At 39.7% G+C, this 15,707-nt stretch overlaps 1 protein-coding gene across 1 annotated transcript; it reads right to left on the reverse strand.

Moving 5' to 3' along the window:
- Positions 1-12,673: 12,673 nt before the first annotated feature.
- LOC137185360 (uncharacterized) lies at positions 12,674-14,885 on the reverse strand. Its single transcript, XM_067593692.1, has 7 exons — positions 14,551-14,885; positions 14,415-14,477; positions 14,235-14,339; positions 14,118-14,159; positions 13,884-14,012; positions 13,228-13,788; positions 12,674-13,186 (listed from the first exon to the last, which is right to left on the reverse strand). The coding sequence occupies exons 1-6, from the start codon at positions 14,831-14,833 to the stop codon at positions 13,505-13,507; spliced, it is 906 nt and encodes a 301-aa protein (XP_067449793.1). The 5' UTR covers positions 14,834-14,885; the 3' UTR covers positions 12,674-13,186; positions 13,228-13,504.
- Between the last annotated feature and the right edge of the window lie 822 nt (positions 14,886-15,707).

The raw sequence follows: 15,707 nt of genomic DNA on the forward strand, positions 1-15,707 counted from the left end.
TTTTTGGCTGGCCATTCATTAGTGAGTGTCTCCTCTTGGCCTAGTTAAATCCAGAATGAAAGCCTGATGGGCAGCGACTCCTGATTCTGTGCCAGACAGTGACAAACACCCTAAAGGGTTTCTGGCAGGGAACCTTTAGAACCAAAGAAACGACCCTGTTGTGCACTGACAGTGACATTAGTTGAACATGTAGAGAGAAAACTGCACTATGAGGATCACAGCTATAAAGTAGTAGTGTATGTCCTACGGTTGCCACAAGGGGAAGAGGATAAACATGATCCAGACTATGATCTGATGTCACCAGTGACTTTCGATGACAGAACAAAAGCAGTTGGAGCATTGTCAGCTGGCACAGATACCACAGTGATCACTTCCTTCATAAATCACTGCTCTTCAAAAGGATAGGTGTCTGGTGACAGGACGAGTAGGCCGAACAAAGCGGTGTCTGCTGTGACAGAAACTCACATGAAGTGGAAGCGGTTCTTCGTAGCGCCTGAGCTGATGGTTTCTGCTGAGAGGAAACCTGCAAAGCAGACTGGGAGGATGAGGTTGCATTCCAATAAGGGCGTTCTTCGAAAACTGTGTCAAAGTTGTCCTCATCTTAAGGCTTGTTCATAGTATCAGTGGCTGAAAAGGAAATGTATAAAATGGTGAAACCGGGAGTGATCATTTTCTCTCATCATTTTCTAAATATCAAGATAAGATTCTGATTTGCTTTTGTATTGTAAGTGTGAGAAAATTTTGACCACAATAATATTTATATATAATAATATATGAATGTTGGTACAAAATTCACTAAGTAGACTGAATAGATTTTAGAAGGTTACTGGATTCTTATTTTTTCCCCACTTAGATCAATTTTGTCCAACATAAAAGGAGATTATCCTCATAGCCTAGAGGTGTAAGATGCATACCAAATAACGGCAAAATGCCAGGATTAATAATATTAAAGAAACCATAAACAAAAGACTTGTGATGCTTATGCTGACGCAAACAAATTGGCAAGAGAGCTAAAAGATGAAGCTTGACAGGTGATAGCAGGAGACGTCCACACCAGTGTAGCCTATAACAGGTGGAAGCTTGCTGCAGGTGGCAGGCCTTCAAAGCCAACAGCGGGAGACACGTTAAGACATCAAATGACTGTGCTTCAGCATAAAGGGAGGCTGCGTGCTGCTATTGTAAGGTCATTGACCCACAGGGTTAGTAAGGTCCACACAGATGAACAGCAGAGTAATAATGTCATAGTTTTACATATATGTATATATAAATCTGTGACATTGAGAAGTATTATAACTTTTAAAGGTAATGAGCAGACAGCCTGGGGGCACACATGCTAAAAGATATATGACTCAGTAATTTAGAAAGGCAGAGGAGAGTGTTTCCTCATGATAAAACCTGAAAAAAGTCTGTTTTTATTCTTCAATCAACTGATGTGACTATACTAATCTGAACGTACTGATGAAGGTCATCGGAGAAGAGAGGAATGGTCATATGTTTTACAGCAGAGAATCCAAAGTAACAGTCGCCCCCTACAGTCAGGGACCAGTATGAAAAAGACTTCCTCTGCTGCTCCTGATGAGTGTAACATCGGACAAGAGTCTGAATTCTCATCAAGTTTGGCACTATTTCTTTGATGGGCTGCCTGACTGATTTAGAAATTTAAAAAAAAAAAGGAAAACAGAGTCAGAATGTGACAAGTTCGTCAGCACTCTAATGACAGGTTTATCTTGAAGAGAGACAGAGACAAACATTACCTCAGAGCTGCCTCCTCTAGCCCTGCTGCAGACTTGCCGTACACCCCAAAGACAGTGTCAGTTCACCGAGTCTGTACTGATCTGTCCTGGGGGAAATTCCTTTCTACTAATGTCCCTCTCTGAGCAGACTGTAGTTGTCAGTGTTGGGTCATATGATGATATATTTGTGTGTTTCGATAATGGAAAAATTCCACTATCGTTAACACATGCATAAGCAGAGAGAGCTCAAACTGAAGACACGTGCAGGATTAAGATGGGGACCAGACAAGGTGTGTTGGGTAGAGAACAAAAAGCTCAGGGGAGCTGCTTGGCGCATCGTTAAAAAATCAAACAAACAAATAGGGACTATGCCAATGAAACCTATGGCAGCTGTTCAACTCCAGCCCTTGCCAAAGAACACATTTTAGAGCATGAAGTATGCTTTACGTAAGACAGTGGCATCAACAGGTGATGGATATTGGCAGTTCATTTTCACACTTGTGCTGTTCAACCAGCCAGTTTACTGTCTGTGACACACCTAAGAGGTCTTAGATGTGCCGACAAAATTGGACCAATGGCTGAAAGTGAAACAAGTAAAATTACCATTTGCTAATAGTAACTGGTTAGATGTACTGTACAATGTAAGAAAGACTCTGTCCCTCCTTTCACAACCTCTCTCAAAGCCAGTCAGGCAGGTTTTCTGTAATTACATGAAAAATGGCTTTGGTCCCTCAGGGGTTTTTGGCCACATCTGAGAGATAGAAGAAGTGTCTTTGCATGCTTATATCTGTGTGTGTGTGTGTGTGTGTGTGTGTGTGTGTGTGCGCGTGCGTGTGTGTAACTGAGAAAGGAGAACCACAGACATACAGAAGAAACAGTAAGGTGTTCATACAGTATGTGAATGTTTTGGTGGGTAATAAATGAATAGTTCGGTATTTCTCAACCTGGACCTTATTTTCCCACAGCAATTTTTGAAATTGGTCCAGTATTGAGTGAGAGCGCTGCAGCCGGCAGCTGCGAAACGGGTTGTAATGTAATCCCATGTGGCAATAGCACACCATCGATGTACGTCCAATAAAAATGCTTGTTTTTGCCACTGACAAGCTCAGATTGTTATTATAAGTGTCTGACAACATTATGGAAATAAAACTTTTTTCTTTATCTTTCACCTAATGCAGTCTGTTTGTTATTGCTCCAAGTCTCGCTCAAAGAGAAGTCTTGTTATGAAATCTCGTGAGAGTTGGTGTCGAAATCAGTTAATATTCAGCCATGACTTTGAAAATCTTTAAGATAACACTAAGCTACGCTTTCTGTACTCCCAACACAACAAACTCTTCCCCGCACTCCTCTCCAACTCTGTCATGGTTGAACAGCTGACTTCGACAACAACTCAATTCTTGCGAGATTTCAGAATGAGAAACTTGGTTAGACACAATAACAAATACACCGGATTAAGCGAAAGGTAAAGAAAAACATTATATTTCTCTGTATGGTCCTTTCCATAATGTTGTCAGACACTTATAATAATGTGAGCCTGTCAGTGGTAAAAACATGTACTTTTAGAGGATGTACATTGACAGGGTGCTATTGCCCTATTGGATTACATTGCAGCCTGTTTTGTGGCTGCTGGCTGAAGCGCTCTCACTCAATACTGGACCAATTTCAAAAACTGTCCCCATTAGTCACTTAGACACAAAAAGATGGAAAATGGGTCAAGGTTGAAAAATACCGAAGTTTCCCTTTAACATTCATTTTCTAACCTGTCCATTTGATGCCAGTGCTTGAAAGCTGTTAAATTTAATCTGATTTGCCTGCCAGCCTTTTTTTGATAGAAATTACACAACAGTCGGTAAAGTTTATAAACCGACATCAGTCAAATCCCAATTAACAAATCTGTCAACATCCTGAATAAGACCAGACGTACTGTTACAGTCTGCTTCAAACTGTGTAAAACTCTAAATGCCACTGGCATCGAGCATCTTTGCGGTTTATTTTCAGAGTCTTTCATGATTTGTGTTAAATTGTGTGAGATTCCTCCCTAAATCCTGGTGATCAATCAAAACCTTTCGAAAACAAGCCTTGGGCAACATATTCAGGAAAAACCCTGCTGTTTGAGAGCTGTGGAGGAGATGTATGTTGAAGATAGGTGAGTGTGAACCCTGCTGTCCTCTGTGAATTTATGATTAATCTAATTCATGTCCACAACATCAATATTTTGTTCTGCACACGCAACAAGCTCATTGAAAGTCACAATATCAGCTAACTAGGCTAATCTACGGTCCAAACAGATGTTGTCTGTGGTTTGATAGATTTGGGTGAGAGCAGAATCTGTCTGGAGCTCAGAAGCCTGCCAGATGCTTCTGTATCATCACCTCTTTTATCACCTGAAGAGAGTCATCCTGCCAACTATGACAGTAATTCCCTTTGAGAGAGCCACACTGACAGAGGTACAGTATCATCCCAGCATGGATGAGTGGGATTGACTGAGTGCTCACATTTACATTTGGTAACATGCTTTCTGAGAATTCTCGCTGGTAGTGAACGCTGTCGGCCAATGTTTGGACTTCCTGAATTTATGCATTCAATAAAAAGACGTGCAGCACATTCCTCCAGAGTTCTGTGCCAACCTGCATAACTGTATTTGCACATGGAAGCCTTGTTTCATGTGGAGGAGAACAGCAATAAATGGCCTGCCATGATGGCAGGTTAATCCTCCTACATTAACACCCAAGAACACAATGATATAATATCAAAACTCCAGATGCTTGCTGCTGGTAAAAAGCAAAGGAAAGAGTCAACACACTACCTGATGACTTTCTGGCTTAGGTAAACACTGTGTCTCATGGTAAGTAAAACACATGTTGTTTTACACTTGTCTGATTATACAAAGAGCAATGAAGTATGTCTCATGCTATAATCAACTAATCTAATGGCAACAATCAACAGGCACATTGCACAGGGAACGTGCCAAAATGCAGTAGTGTGCTTTAAATAGCCCCAGGTGTTTAGATACGTTGACTTGTGCTCTGTTTTATGGGAAGGATAAGTACCCCTGCACACTGTGGGAGACTAAAAGATGTGGGGGCTGGATTTGACAGCTGTTCATTACATTCAAACCTCCCAATTAAAATGTGGTAAACACTTTTGTTTATTTATCGTTGTTTATCCTGTTCTCACTCATGAAAAACAGCAGAGTTAGCAGGTTTGTTTAAGGCATACCTGTCGTCATGTACATGTCATAACTTCGCTACATGTGGTGATTCCTGCCTCTTCTTGTGTGTTGGAACATCTTAATTTTAAAGAGTCCATATTTTGGAGCAAGAAATGCATCCAATTCAGACAGTTAAAGTCTATTGCAAAGGTGAGTGCATCAAACAGATTAAGGAGTTTTAAAAGCCAGAACTGCCAAACTTTATTTAAGTTATTTGTTGTAAGCAATGATGGCTAGAAAACTACAGATAGTCATTGCATGGCTTATTTTATTACTAGTCATTACTTTCGAGGAATATGAACAATTGCCTAAACTGTCAACTTCATCTCCTTGAGGTGAGATTTTTATGTAAGGCCCTAAATAAGTAAATATCTTGACAATCTGAAGCAAATCTCTTAAATCTTATGATGTTCTACCTTCATATCTAGTCATACTATTTTTGGATTCTGGCCCTTTTCACAGGCTGGCAGCATTTTGGGAATACCAAAAACAAATCCCTCTCTGCGTTCTCTTTTGAGAACAACATGCCACAGCACAGTCCACAACTTGCATGACGATTGCACCTTGAAGAGGAAAAATGTCTTTTGAAATAACAAACACTTGAAGCCAGCTCATTACTCGGGTGACATTGTTTCTTCCAAGGCAAGCCTCAACTCTTCATCATTATACAACTCTGCCCATTGCTCACCCACAGAAAATTTATTACCCTCACTCAAATCCACTTAGAGCAGACAGTATGCATTCCATAACTGGTTGGCTGTGAGAGCCAGGCAGTGTGTAGGGAATGCATTGCACCAGCTGAGCGGATGTCAGGTATGAAGTCACACCTCTAGTACTTATGACCACAAATACTGCAGATTAATTAGTGGAATCTCTGCAGGACACAAAATGATCATCTATGTGTAGGTATGAATGTGAACAAGACAAGGCGTCTACAACCATGCTAGCAGCTTTGTGAGGTGGTTCTTAGGTACATCTGTGCTTTGAGCTAAATGTTAACATCATAATGACAAAGCTAACATGCTGAGGAGTAATAATTACAATTTGCACCATCTCATTTTAATGTGTTGGCATGCTAACATTTGCTAATTAACACTAGACACAAAGTACAGCTGAGGCTGATGGAAATTTTGATAGTTTTCAAAGTACTGGATTTTTTTTTTTTCATGATTATCACCAGTTATTACAATGCATCCTGTGGGAATGTCTGCACATAATTTCATGGCAATCAGTCCAATACCAAGACAGTTCACTTAACTACAAATGTCAACCTCATGGTGGCAAGAGAGGAAAGGTCAGGGGGTCATCATAGTCATCTGAATACATCTTCTGGGTACCATGAATGTCTATACAAAATTTCATAGCAATCCATCCAATAGAGAGATGTTTAAGTCTGGAGCAGAGTGGTGGACCAACCAACATTGGCGCTAGCGTGTCAAAAAACAGTATTACTTAATGTACATATGACAATATATATTTCGACACTGTAAGCTTTGGAGCCTTGTGTTAATGCAGCATCACAGTGTGGACAATCCATCTTTTGCTGATATTGCTATTTTTGCTGTGGAGTCACTCTCATTTTAATCTGCATACTAATTCAGCTATGTTCAGAGGCTCGTGTTGTTTGCATAACCTATCTGATGGGGAGGGAACATGACTGGGTGTGGACTGGGGAGCACACTCGCCTCAGGACCCTAGGGCTTCTAATCAAACCGAAGTGCAGATGAGAGAAACAAAGCTGCCCTTCCAATTTCTGTAGACCTCTATTTTCCATGTTTGCCACATTTAGAGGTGTTTGAAGTTTGATTAGGGTCTGTAAGGATAAATCACAACAAATACAGTTGTTTCAGACCACAAAGATTTGCATTCTCATCATGCATCTTTGAAATCACTTTGAGTCATCTGCTCCTGTGGGAACAAGTCTGAAGATAACCCATTCAGGAAGCCCATATTAGAGTCAATGAGGCAGAGTAGAACAAAAACACAGAAAACACAGCCCTGCAGGTAAAAATACTCATGTACATGTAAAGAGGAAGCTTAAGACTGGTTGAATAGACTGCCGTGCAAAAAGGAAAGGCCATGTCGTTAAATATCTACAGAACAGGAAGAAAGGTGTAATTTTATGCGAGCAGAAATCATTGCACCTGGAACACAACTCACAATGAGCTTTCTAAGATGAAAGATAGACAGAGATATTTCGTCATTTAAACCAAGCTGAACGTCTTCTGTCAGGCGTGATATATATGATATATCTCACCGAGCTGTTGGGGGGATGAAAGATCCATTACCATCATGACTTTACGTCATACACAACAGTCATTTGATTTGAATAGCAAGGACTAACACAAGATAATAAACAAATGTCGCTTGCAACATCAAAGCCTGACAGAGATTGACATAAAGTAGATAGTCACAGTTGTATATCCAGGTTTTGACTCTCAGGAACCTTTTGGGGCCACCCAGAACTGTGCGTTTCATCAAACAAATGTCATCAAAGATAAGCACTAAGCCAAAGTAAATAAGACTGCGTCACTGCCTGACGATCTAAAAAAAAAAAATCTAACTCACAAACCCTCTCATTCACATTTATCAGGCTGCTGATTCTACACAAAGAGGAGCTGTTTGGTCATCAGTAGGATGACCTAAAGGAAAGGAAAATGATATCAACAGCAGTTCAGTCTGCAGATGTAGACATGTAATGTTAAATAAAGGATACCTCTTTTTATTCAAATTATACATTATATTTAAATTATATATTACCTTTAAAGCTCACTAAATAACATCTTGTTTGTTTAATCTGTACAAAAATGTGTAAAAAGCATTAAAACGACATGTTGGTTTTACCAGTGGGATATATACTGGATTATTTCTTAGGTAGGGACAGTCACTTCCTGGAGTCTGCACTGGTTGCCTGGCAACCTCACAATGACTACAAGACTACAGGAAGTGACTGTATCAGGCCAAAAAATATAAATTGTCTCATTTAACTCTCAGCAAGAAAGCAAATACATGTATATCCCAACTATTCCTTTCATTACTGTTGTAATTTAAACACTTACACTCAAAGCAGGAGTTTTTTTCCTTTTATTACATGTGTTATTATGATGATGATGATGATGATGATAATTATATTATTATATGTGTCTGTGGGAGGTTTGACATTTAACAGTTGTACTACCTGATAGCTAAAAATAAAAATAAAATCATCACTAAATTAAAAACAGAGCACAAGGATATTACAGTAAATTTTAAAATAGAAATTACAGTTTGTGGCTGACACACAAAACATAAAATGATATCAATTTTTAAATTTAATTCATAATTTATACTTAAAATACAACATATAATTTTCTTTGGTTAACATCAAATTAGGCAGAAATTAAGCTTTTTTTCAGGCATGTGAATATCAGACAAGTGGCTGTAAGTGTTAATTTATAAAACATTTTCACCTAACAACAAACAACAGGTACATTTGAAAAAATAAATAATTTCATTAATTGAAGCTTATCTAGCAAAGTTTCAGGAGCAGGACCACACCTCAAACCGCACCTCTTCTGGCATTCCTATAAATACCAACCTAACCCTCTGCACCCCTCCTCCCCACCATATCCTTTCTTCCTGTTTCTCCTCTCCTTCCTCCCCTCGTAGGGTCCTGAGGGGGTTTGCCGTCGCCCTGGTGCTGTGGCGGATTCCCCACGAAGCCTCCCCACATCGCATCCAAATAAGCAAGCGGAAGAACAACCCTCATCAATCTTTTTCTTTAATAAATGATTCAAACACATCTTGTTGATGGTGTGGTCCTTGCTAGTGAATGCCTAAGTTCATACAAATGCTTTTGTTTGATGAAATAACCTCTGGCTAGGATTTCTCTAACTAGGACAAAAGACATTTATATTCAGATCAGTGTGACCTCTTCCCAGTGTTAGGCTGAAAATAATTTCCAGTCAACCAAGATTTACATTTTTCAGGTTTTAAATATAAACCACACAGTCACACACAGACAGCAATATGCAATACATATACATTTACAATACAATTACATGTAAACAAAAAGGAAATCGCAGCTGTAACACTCATTGCCTGCAGGTGGCAGAAGATTCAAAATTGCAAAAACTATTACTCTCTCTACCTGTAGGTGGTGGACGTTGGGACAGCTGCATCTGCAGGTGTAAACTGCTGCTGCTGTTACTTTTCTTATCTAAGTAGGCCCAGGTTTGAGCAGAACTGCAAGTCCAGAACTGCAGGTCTGAAACTGCTGGCACTGCAGTTCTGCAACTGGATGATACTGGCTGAGCCTGCTTGTTTCAGGTACTCAGGTGAAACTATATCCCTTTTTTAAGGCACTATTGTGAGTCAAAACAACTGCACAAACTCATGTAATATGTGTAATGATTCCCAAGGAGTTTTGAACTCCTGACCAACCGTAATACTGTAGCTGTACTTGATAATGCAACTTATTTCAGGTTTCTTGAGCAAGTGAAAACATTCCTGTGTGTTTTTCCTTGTGCAGCCCATCTGTTGTCTGGTCAATTACAATGTTCAGTGTTTGAATCTGAGTACAATCAGGTGTTTTGAGGAGTCTGAATAGATATGCATCTGTAGGCTCTGGCCGGGGTGCAGGGCTTCATTTCGACTGAATTGTTGGCTCAGAGCTGCCCTCTGTGTGCATACCTGTGCTTTTGCATGAGTTTCTGCATGAGTGTGTGCTTCTTTGTGTGTTTTTGGCTCGCACCTTGCCTGCACCATAACTTCTGAGTCACAGAGCTTAAGAAGTGCACCATGCAAACAGGGAAGTGGCGGTACATGAACATTTAGTGCCAGGATCTTTTGTACTACTGCAAAATGTTCTGCTATATGCAAACATGTCATGCATAAGATACAAAACACACAGCTGCCAATAAAATGTTCCAGTCTTCTGCACTGAACAGGGGTCTTAAACTACATCTGCTCTAAGAGAAATCAGCATTAAAGGTAAATTTCCAGAATGGTCACATGACCGCTACATTTTGTAGTCATGGTTCTGATCAAGGAATGCCTCCTGCTCTTCTCTGATCAGCTAAGTGCATAAAAAAAGATGAGACTTTTTGATTAGACTCTTTTAAATCAGGCAGAAAGGAATGCACATTTACTCTCAGCTTGCCTTGGGGCCTTTGCCTGCACTAAACATGTTTTTGGAGCAGAGAAAAGAAGAATAGCACCCACTGGGGGTAGGTGTATCATAAACTGCTATTATGGCACATATCCAAGTTCTCGCATAAGAATGAATTTATATTTTTATGGCATCATATATAAATGATTAACATATTGTAAATGCCTTACATGTGCTAATAAATGTAAGGCATTAAAAAAAAGATGATAACAGGCTAGATTGAGTTAAATGTACCGTAATCAGATTATTTTTATCTGCTTTTAGGCCACTTTATCTCACATCTATAAATGTGTAGAAAATGAGGTTAAATGGACAGTATATTTTTGTAGTTATATGAAGATTTGCTAGTAATCTCACAGAATGCTGATTCTCTTTTACCCGAGCTGACTTTTTAATCCTATAATGAATCTCCCCTTTAATTTTAAAGTGAAAAGAAGTACTGTCGTTCCCTTGTTGTGTGTGTGTGTGTGTGTGAGGGAGAACACATGCATGCAAGTGGAGGCATGAGTGTGTCTGTGCACTTTCACCAACTCTGTGAACATGCTGCTGTGCTTTGCCTGCTTTTTCTGTGTGAATTTCTTTCCGAGTAACCTGCAAAATCTCGACCTTTTCAGAGGATGCTACTTTACACACTAAATAAAACATACATAATTCAATTGATCTTCGTGTAAAAGCTGTAAGTAAGATAAAGGAGGCATGCAATGTTCCCGGCGCTGTCACAGATTTAATGAGCCTTCACACTTTAAGCTTTCCAGAGAAAAAAAATCAAATGAAAGACTATCTAAATGAAACAATAACTCAGGTTTTTAAATTGGGAATTCCCTCTCTCATTAAAGACTCAAAACCAAGATCCATTTCCCAAGCCGACCGAATCATCAGCTACTAAATTATGCCAAAACAAAGAGGATTTCACAATATCACACACATAGTCAATTAAAAACACTGTTTCCATGGGGATAATTGGAATATTGACAATAACAGGGATACAGCTTCATATCTTGTGGGTTTTCTTGTGTTCTTAGAGTCGGATCAATGATACAAACCCTAAATGAGCAAAAGCCCTGATGACAAAGGTTGAAAAGCTTCTTCAGCTTAGCCTTAACCTTAATAGTGGCACTGTGGGGACACCTAACATAGAATTAAATGCAATTATGAAAAAATGTTTCCAACCCAAGAGGTGCATGTAAGAGGGAGACCAGAGAAGCTGTATTCATTTCACACAGCCCCAGGTGCTGAGAGGATATGGCAGTCCTTTTCATATTGGCAGCTGTTTGATCAGACTAACAGCGCTCCTTAGCCGTACCGTAGCTGCAGGTCTGATCTAAACTCCTCATCAGATTCAAAGGAGACACCGCGTCTCCAATGCACTCCAGGCTCTTTCCATAAACACAGCTGAATTATTCCTTTGAGCACCTTCGCTTGATACTGGCCTCCATTTTTCCTTTCAGAAGGCAGTTAACAATCATCATTTGATCCTAACAAACCCCACAGTGCTAAACAATGTTGCCTACAGCCTGTTTCATGGTTGTCACTGTTTGTATCTTCCAGCAAGGGTGCGAAACTTTACCGTGAGGCCATCTGAAAGCTTGTAGCTCGATTGTGACTGATAGCGTTCTCTGTGCATTGTGGGATATAACAGGGAGACTAAGAGAGCAGCAGCAGTGAGAGGGAAAGAATTCACCACAGACACTGACATTGAAAGGAGGTATACGTAGCTTGCATTGCTCTGTGTTGTGTGTTGATCATGGTTATCAGAGCCATAGTAGATGACTGATAACTGAGGTGTGGTGTTGTGTGTGTGTGTGTGTGTGTGTGTGTGTGTGTGTGTGTGTGTGTGTGTGTGTGTGTGTGTGTATGTATGTGCCTATGCGATCTGAATGACTGCACAACAAAGGAGTCTGAATGGATTTAGTCAAAGCTCAAACGCTGATGCAGCTGCATTCCGGGAGGTTTATGATGTGAAACACCAAAGGGAAGGAAACAATGATCACATTCATAGGATGTCATTTTCTTCCACTTTTATCTGAGGAATTTGTTGGGTTTTTTTCATAACGTAATGTGTCCACCTTATCCAAAGTGGGCCTTTGTTAAAAAGGCAGCGCTCGGAAGCTTGACCTCATTCTCACTAATAAGGTGCAGGTCAGTTACCTCTACAGTACAATCCTTCCTTACCTGTACATTGGCTTACAGTGTTTCACATATGTTGATTTGAGTGTGAGAGGCTCATAGATAAATAGAGAATCATGTGATGCAGTGAATAACCTGTCTTGTGTAGTTAATAACAGAAAAACCACATAACTGGTCACATGTTCAAACAGTTTAAAATGACACATCTCTACATTAAGGGCCAAAGCAAGTGGTAATGTGACATTGCAGGAAAAAGTAGAGGTGCAGAGGTGGGAAACTGTCCAGATAAACAATAGCACTGGTTATTTCCTTTAAGTATAAAGACTTGTTGGAGGCTTGCTCTCACATTCACAAGTCACTTTTTGATAATGAATTATTATGGAACCATCATTTCAAAAAGTTTCAGTTTGTTTGTGTCAGGGACCAAGCAGTAAGGCTCAAGAACACCAGGTGTGAAAGCAAAAAAAATGATTTATTTACAACTTAATTGGAGCCCATGAAAAAGAGTAAAGGTTAAACATGATTTAAGGCAAATAAGAACAAGTATGTTAACCAGAATGCATGCACTCAAATGAGCAAACAAACTGTCAAACAATAAAGTGTGTGCTTTATGAAAACAAAAGGCTTTGTGTTATGTCATTACTTGAAATGTTTGTATGTTAACTGTACTAAAACAAGAACACCAACACTGTTTGGTGTCGGCCAGTGGTGCTGCTGCTGTTTTCTGCATTATGCTCAACAGGAGCAGTGAGTTTACACAGATTTTTATCATAGTTTCAATGCATGAAATACATTCCCCTTAGTACACAAGCATCCTCTGAGACACATGGGTTTACAATGTACATTTAAGCATAATTCATTCAATGACCATTTCACCCTATTGTAGCCTCCCTTTAATGGCTGTACCAGTTAATTTAGAGCTTAATTTTTTTTTAATTGATTACATTCAAGGATAAATCAGCTCAGCTTGTTGCTTCAGTGTAACCCTTTAAGTGTCTTCTTAAAACTAATTTTCACAGACAGATGTACTTAATCTGTATGTTTATGTGTAATTATGTCATTTTTGTATCATTTGCTTTTTTGGATGTGTTGGAATTATTACAAAAGGGAGAGAAAGACAAGTCGGTGAATGATTTTTACTAGTTTTGAGATATGAAATCATCTGTTTATCTTCATAAACCTTGATTTATGTTACACAAAAATGAAACAAATATTGACTTTTTGTTGTTCATATTAGGACACTTGGACCCTGCATGTAGGTCTCATGTTTGCAGTTGTAATAACTTATAAAGGAAAGAGCAGAAAGCCAGTAAAGGTTGTTCTGTGGTACTGGTCATCCCAAACTAATCCAGATACTTTAACTGAAACAACATCTCCCACTTCTAACTGTAACATTACACCATTGGATACATTATCTTCAGGATCTTTGGATGGGGGGTTGCTGTCACCTGAGGAAACTATGAGATGTCCATTCTTGATGAGTGACATCCTCAAATGATAATCAGAGCGTGCTATATGGCCAGTAAATCTGAAGTAATACGCTCCTCTTACTGGTGCAGTGAAGTAACCTAAAACACAGAGAGAAAAGCACAGTCACAGCTAATAAAAATGAAATGATTGAAATCATAATTCTCAAAAAGAAGAAGAGTCCTATATAGACTACCTTTGTGTGGGTTGTAGCGGTTTCCAATGTTGCTAATAACATTTCTGAAGATAAGATGAACATTTTCACCGTAGTCTGTGTTACCTCCACCAGATGCCAGAAGGGAGGCAGAAAAAGCCACCTGTCTCACTGTGTTAAAGAACACACAATGAATTCTGAATTACTTCCTGTGCTTCCTAGACACATATACTCACAAATGCACAAAACTCATCAACAGAGGGAAAAATGATTTACCTCTGTTGGTATTTTGTAGCTCCTGCACTGCTTCCTTTTGTCCTGAGATCATGAGACACACATGTGAAACCGTATACACACAATTTATTACAAAGATTATAAAACCTTAGCCTTTACCTTCCTGCTGTTTCTCCAGCTCCTCCACACGGTGTTCACTGACTGTCATCCTTTGCTGCAGAGTGCTGAGCGTCTCCTGAGCAACTGCAAGCTCAGTAGCTTGAGCTGAAAGTGACAGAAAATGTGAGGGAAAGTCGGAAACATTATGAAAATGTTTATAAAGCAGGTTAGAGTATTTACCATCATTCTCCATCTGCAGTTCCTCTGCCAAGCTCTCAGCAGCAGTCATCCTTGCCTCCATGGCTGTAACAAGAGTACTCATGTGAGCTCAGATACATCTATTTGGTTGTCAACTGAGTCCTTCATTACAATTTACCTGTATTCTCCTTCTGCAAGGCCTCCACCTGGCTCTCAGCAGCTGTTACTCTGGCCGTCAGGTGCCTCAGCTCTACTTTCTGCTCCACCACCAGGTCTCTCAGATCCCTCAGCTCAGCCCAGATGTCTGCCTGAACTTCAGCCTCCGTCCTGGGCTCCTGTGTCTCAGCCACCCCTTCCTTGCTGTCTACATTAGGAGCTTGAAGCAGGACATTGCTGCCACTGCTGTCTTTCTGTGCTCTGCACAGACAGCAGAGTAACAGTAAGGCCAAGAAAGTCTTCATCTCCACATGGAAATTATCAGTGTGCTGTGTGCTGTTTGCTGTCTGTGGCACATTTATTTGTCAATTCAAGGTCAGATGTGTCAGGTGGATGGTGGTTTGCCAAGGCTGTGAGAAAGCACACCTGTAACTTAGAGTTAGTGTGCCAGGGGGTGGAGATCGAAGGAGGGTCAGGACATGACCAGAGAGAGAAGTTACTGTGACTCGGTGGTTTGAAACACAGATGGTGGAGTTGTATCTTGGAGTCCTGCCATTTTTCCAAAGGTTGAAATAGATAAGATGATATGAAGAGTCAGCCATCCAATTAGTCAAATTAAGTAAATATTTTTAAGTTACTGTCTTTCTAGTAACAAATTCCCTCTTTTTGTTATGATCCTTTTGCTGATGCTGAACAGGAAAACACTGTCCGTCGAAACACTAACTGTAACTGTGGAAGATATCCATTTTATTTGACTAACTCAGACATCTGAAGCCTCATATTATCTTCAGATAATCTTGCTCAAAATGATTTTGTCTCCACATTGAAAGTGCATTTGGAAGGGATCTTCTAATGGTCAGTCAAGATAGAAATCAGGAGGAATGATTACGGTGAGCAAAACCTGTTTCAATGTTCATTTGGGCACCTGACTATTGTTTTAAGACAGACTTGAAAAACTGTGAACCTGTCCTTTAAACATAGTTCAATGTGCTCACTCAAATTACAAAGAAACATTTTCTCCCTCACCTCAAGTGGTATCTAGTTCATGCCAATAGTTTTGGTTTTATTTGCAAAGGTTTTAAGATATCAGTCAGTAAGATTTCTCCTGCATTTGCGATACAATGGAGATGAATGAGATTTTGTTTGTGGTGCTCAAAATTTTGAGACATTGCACTTTTA

The sequence above is a fragment of the Thunnus thynnus genome, chromosome 6 (genome assembly GCF_963924715.1).
Source record: "Thunnus thynnus chromosome 6, fThuThy2.1, whole genome shotgun sequence".
NCBI lineage: Eukaryota > Metazoa > Chordata > Actinopteri > Scombriformes > Scombridae > Thunnus > Thunnus thynnus.

Excerpts from the sequence above, each read along its gene's own strand:
- LOC137185360 (XM_067593692.1), bottom strand. The coding sequence starts at position 14,833 with ATGAAGACTTTCTTGGCCTTACTGTTACTCTGCTGTCTGTGCAGAGCA. Across the intron at positions 14,478-14,550 it reads CTTGCAGAAGGAGAATACAG|CCATGGAGGCAAGGATGACT; the intron begins GTAAATTGTAAT and ends CTCTTGTTACAG. Across the intron at positions 14,160-14,234 it reads GCTGGAGAAACAGCAGGAAG|GACAAAAGGAAGCAGTGCAG; the intron begins GTAAAGGCTAAG and ends TCATGATCTCAG.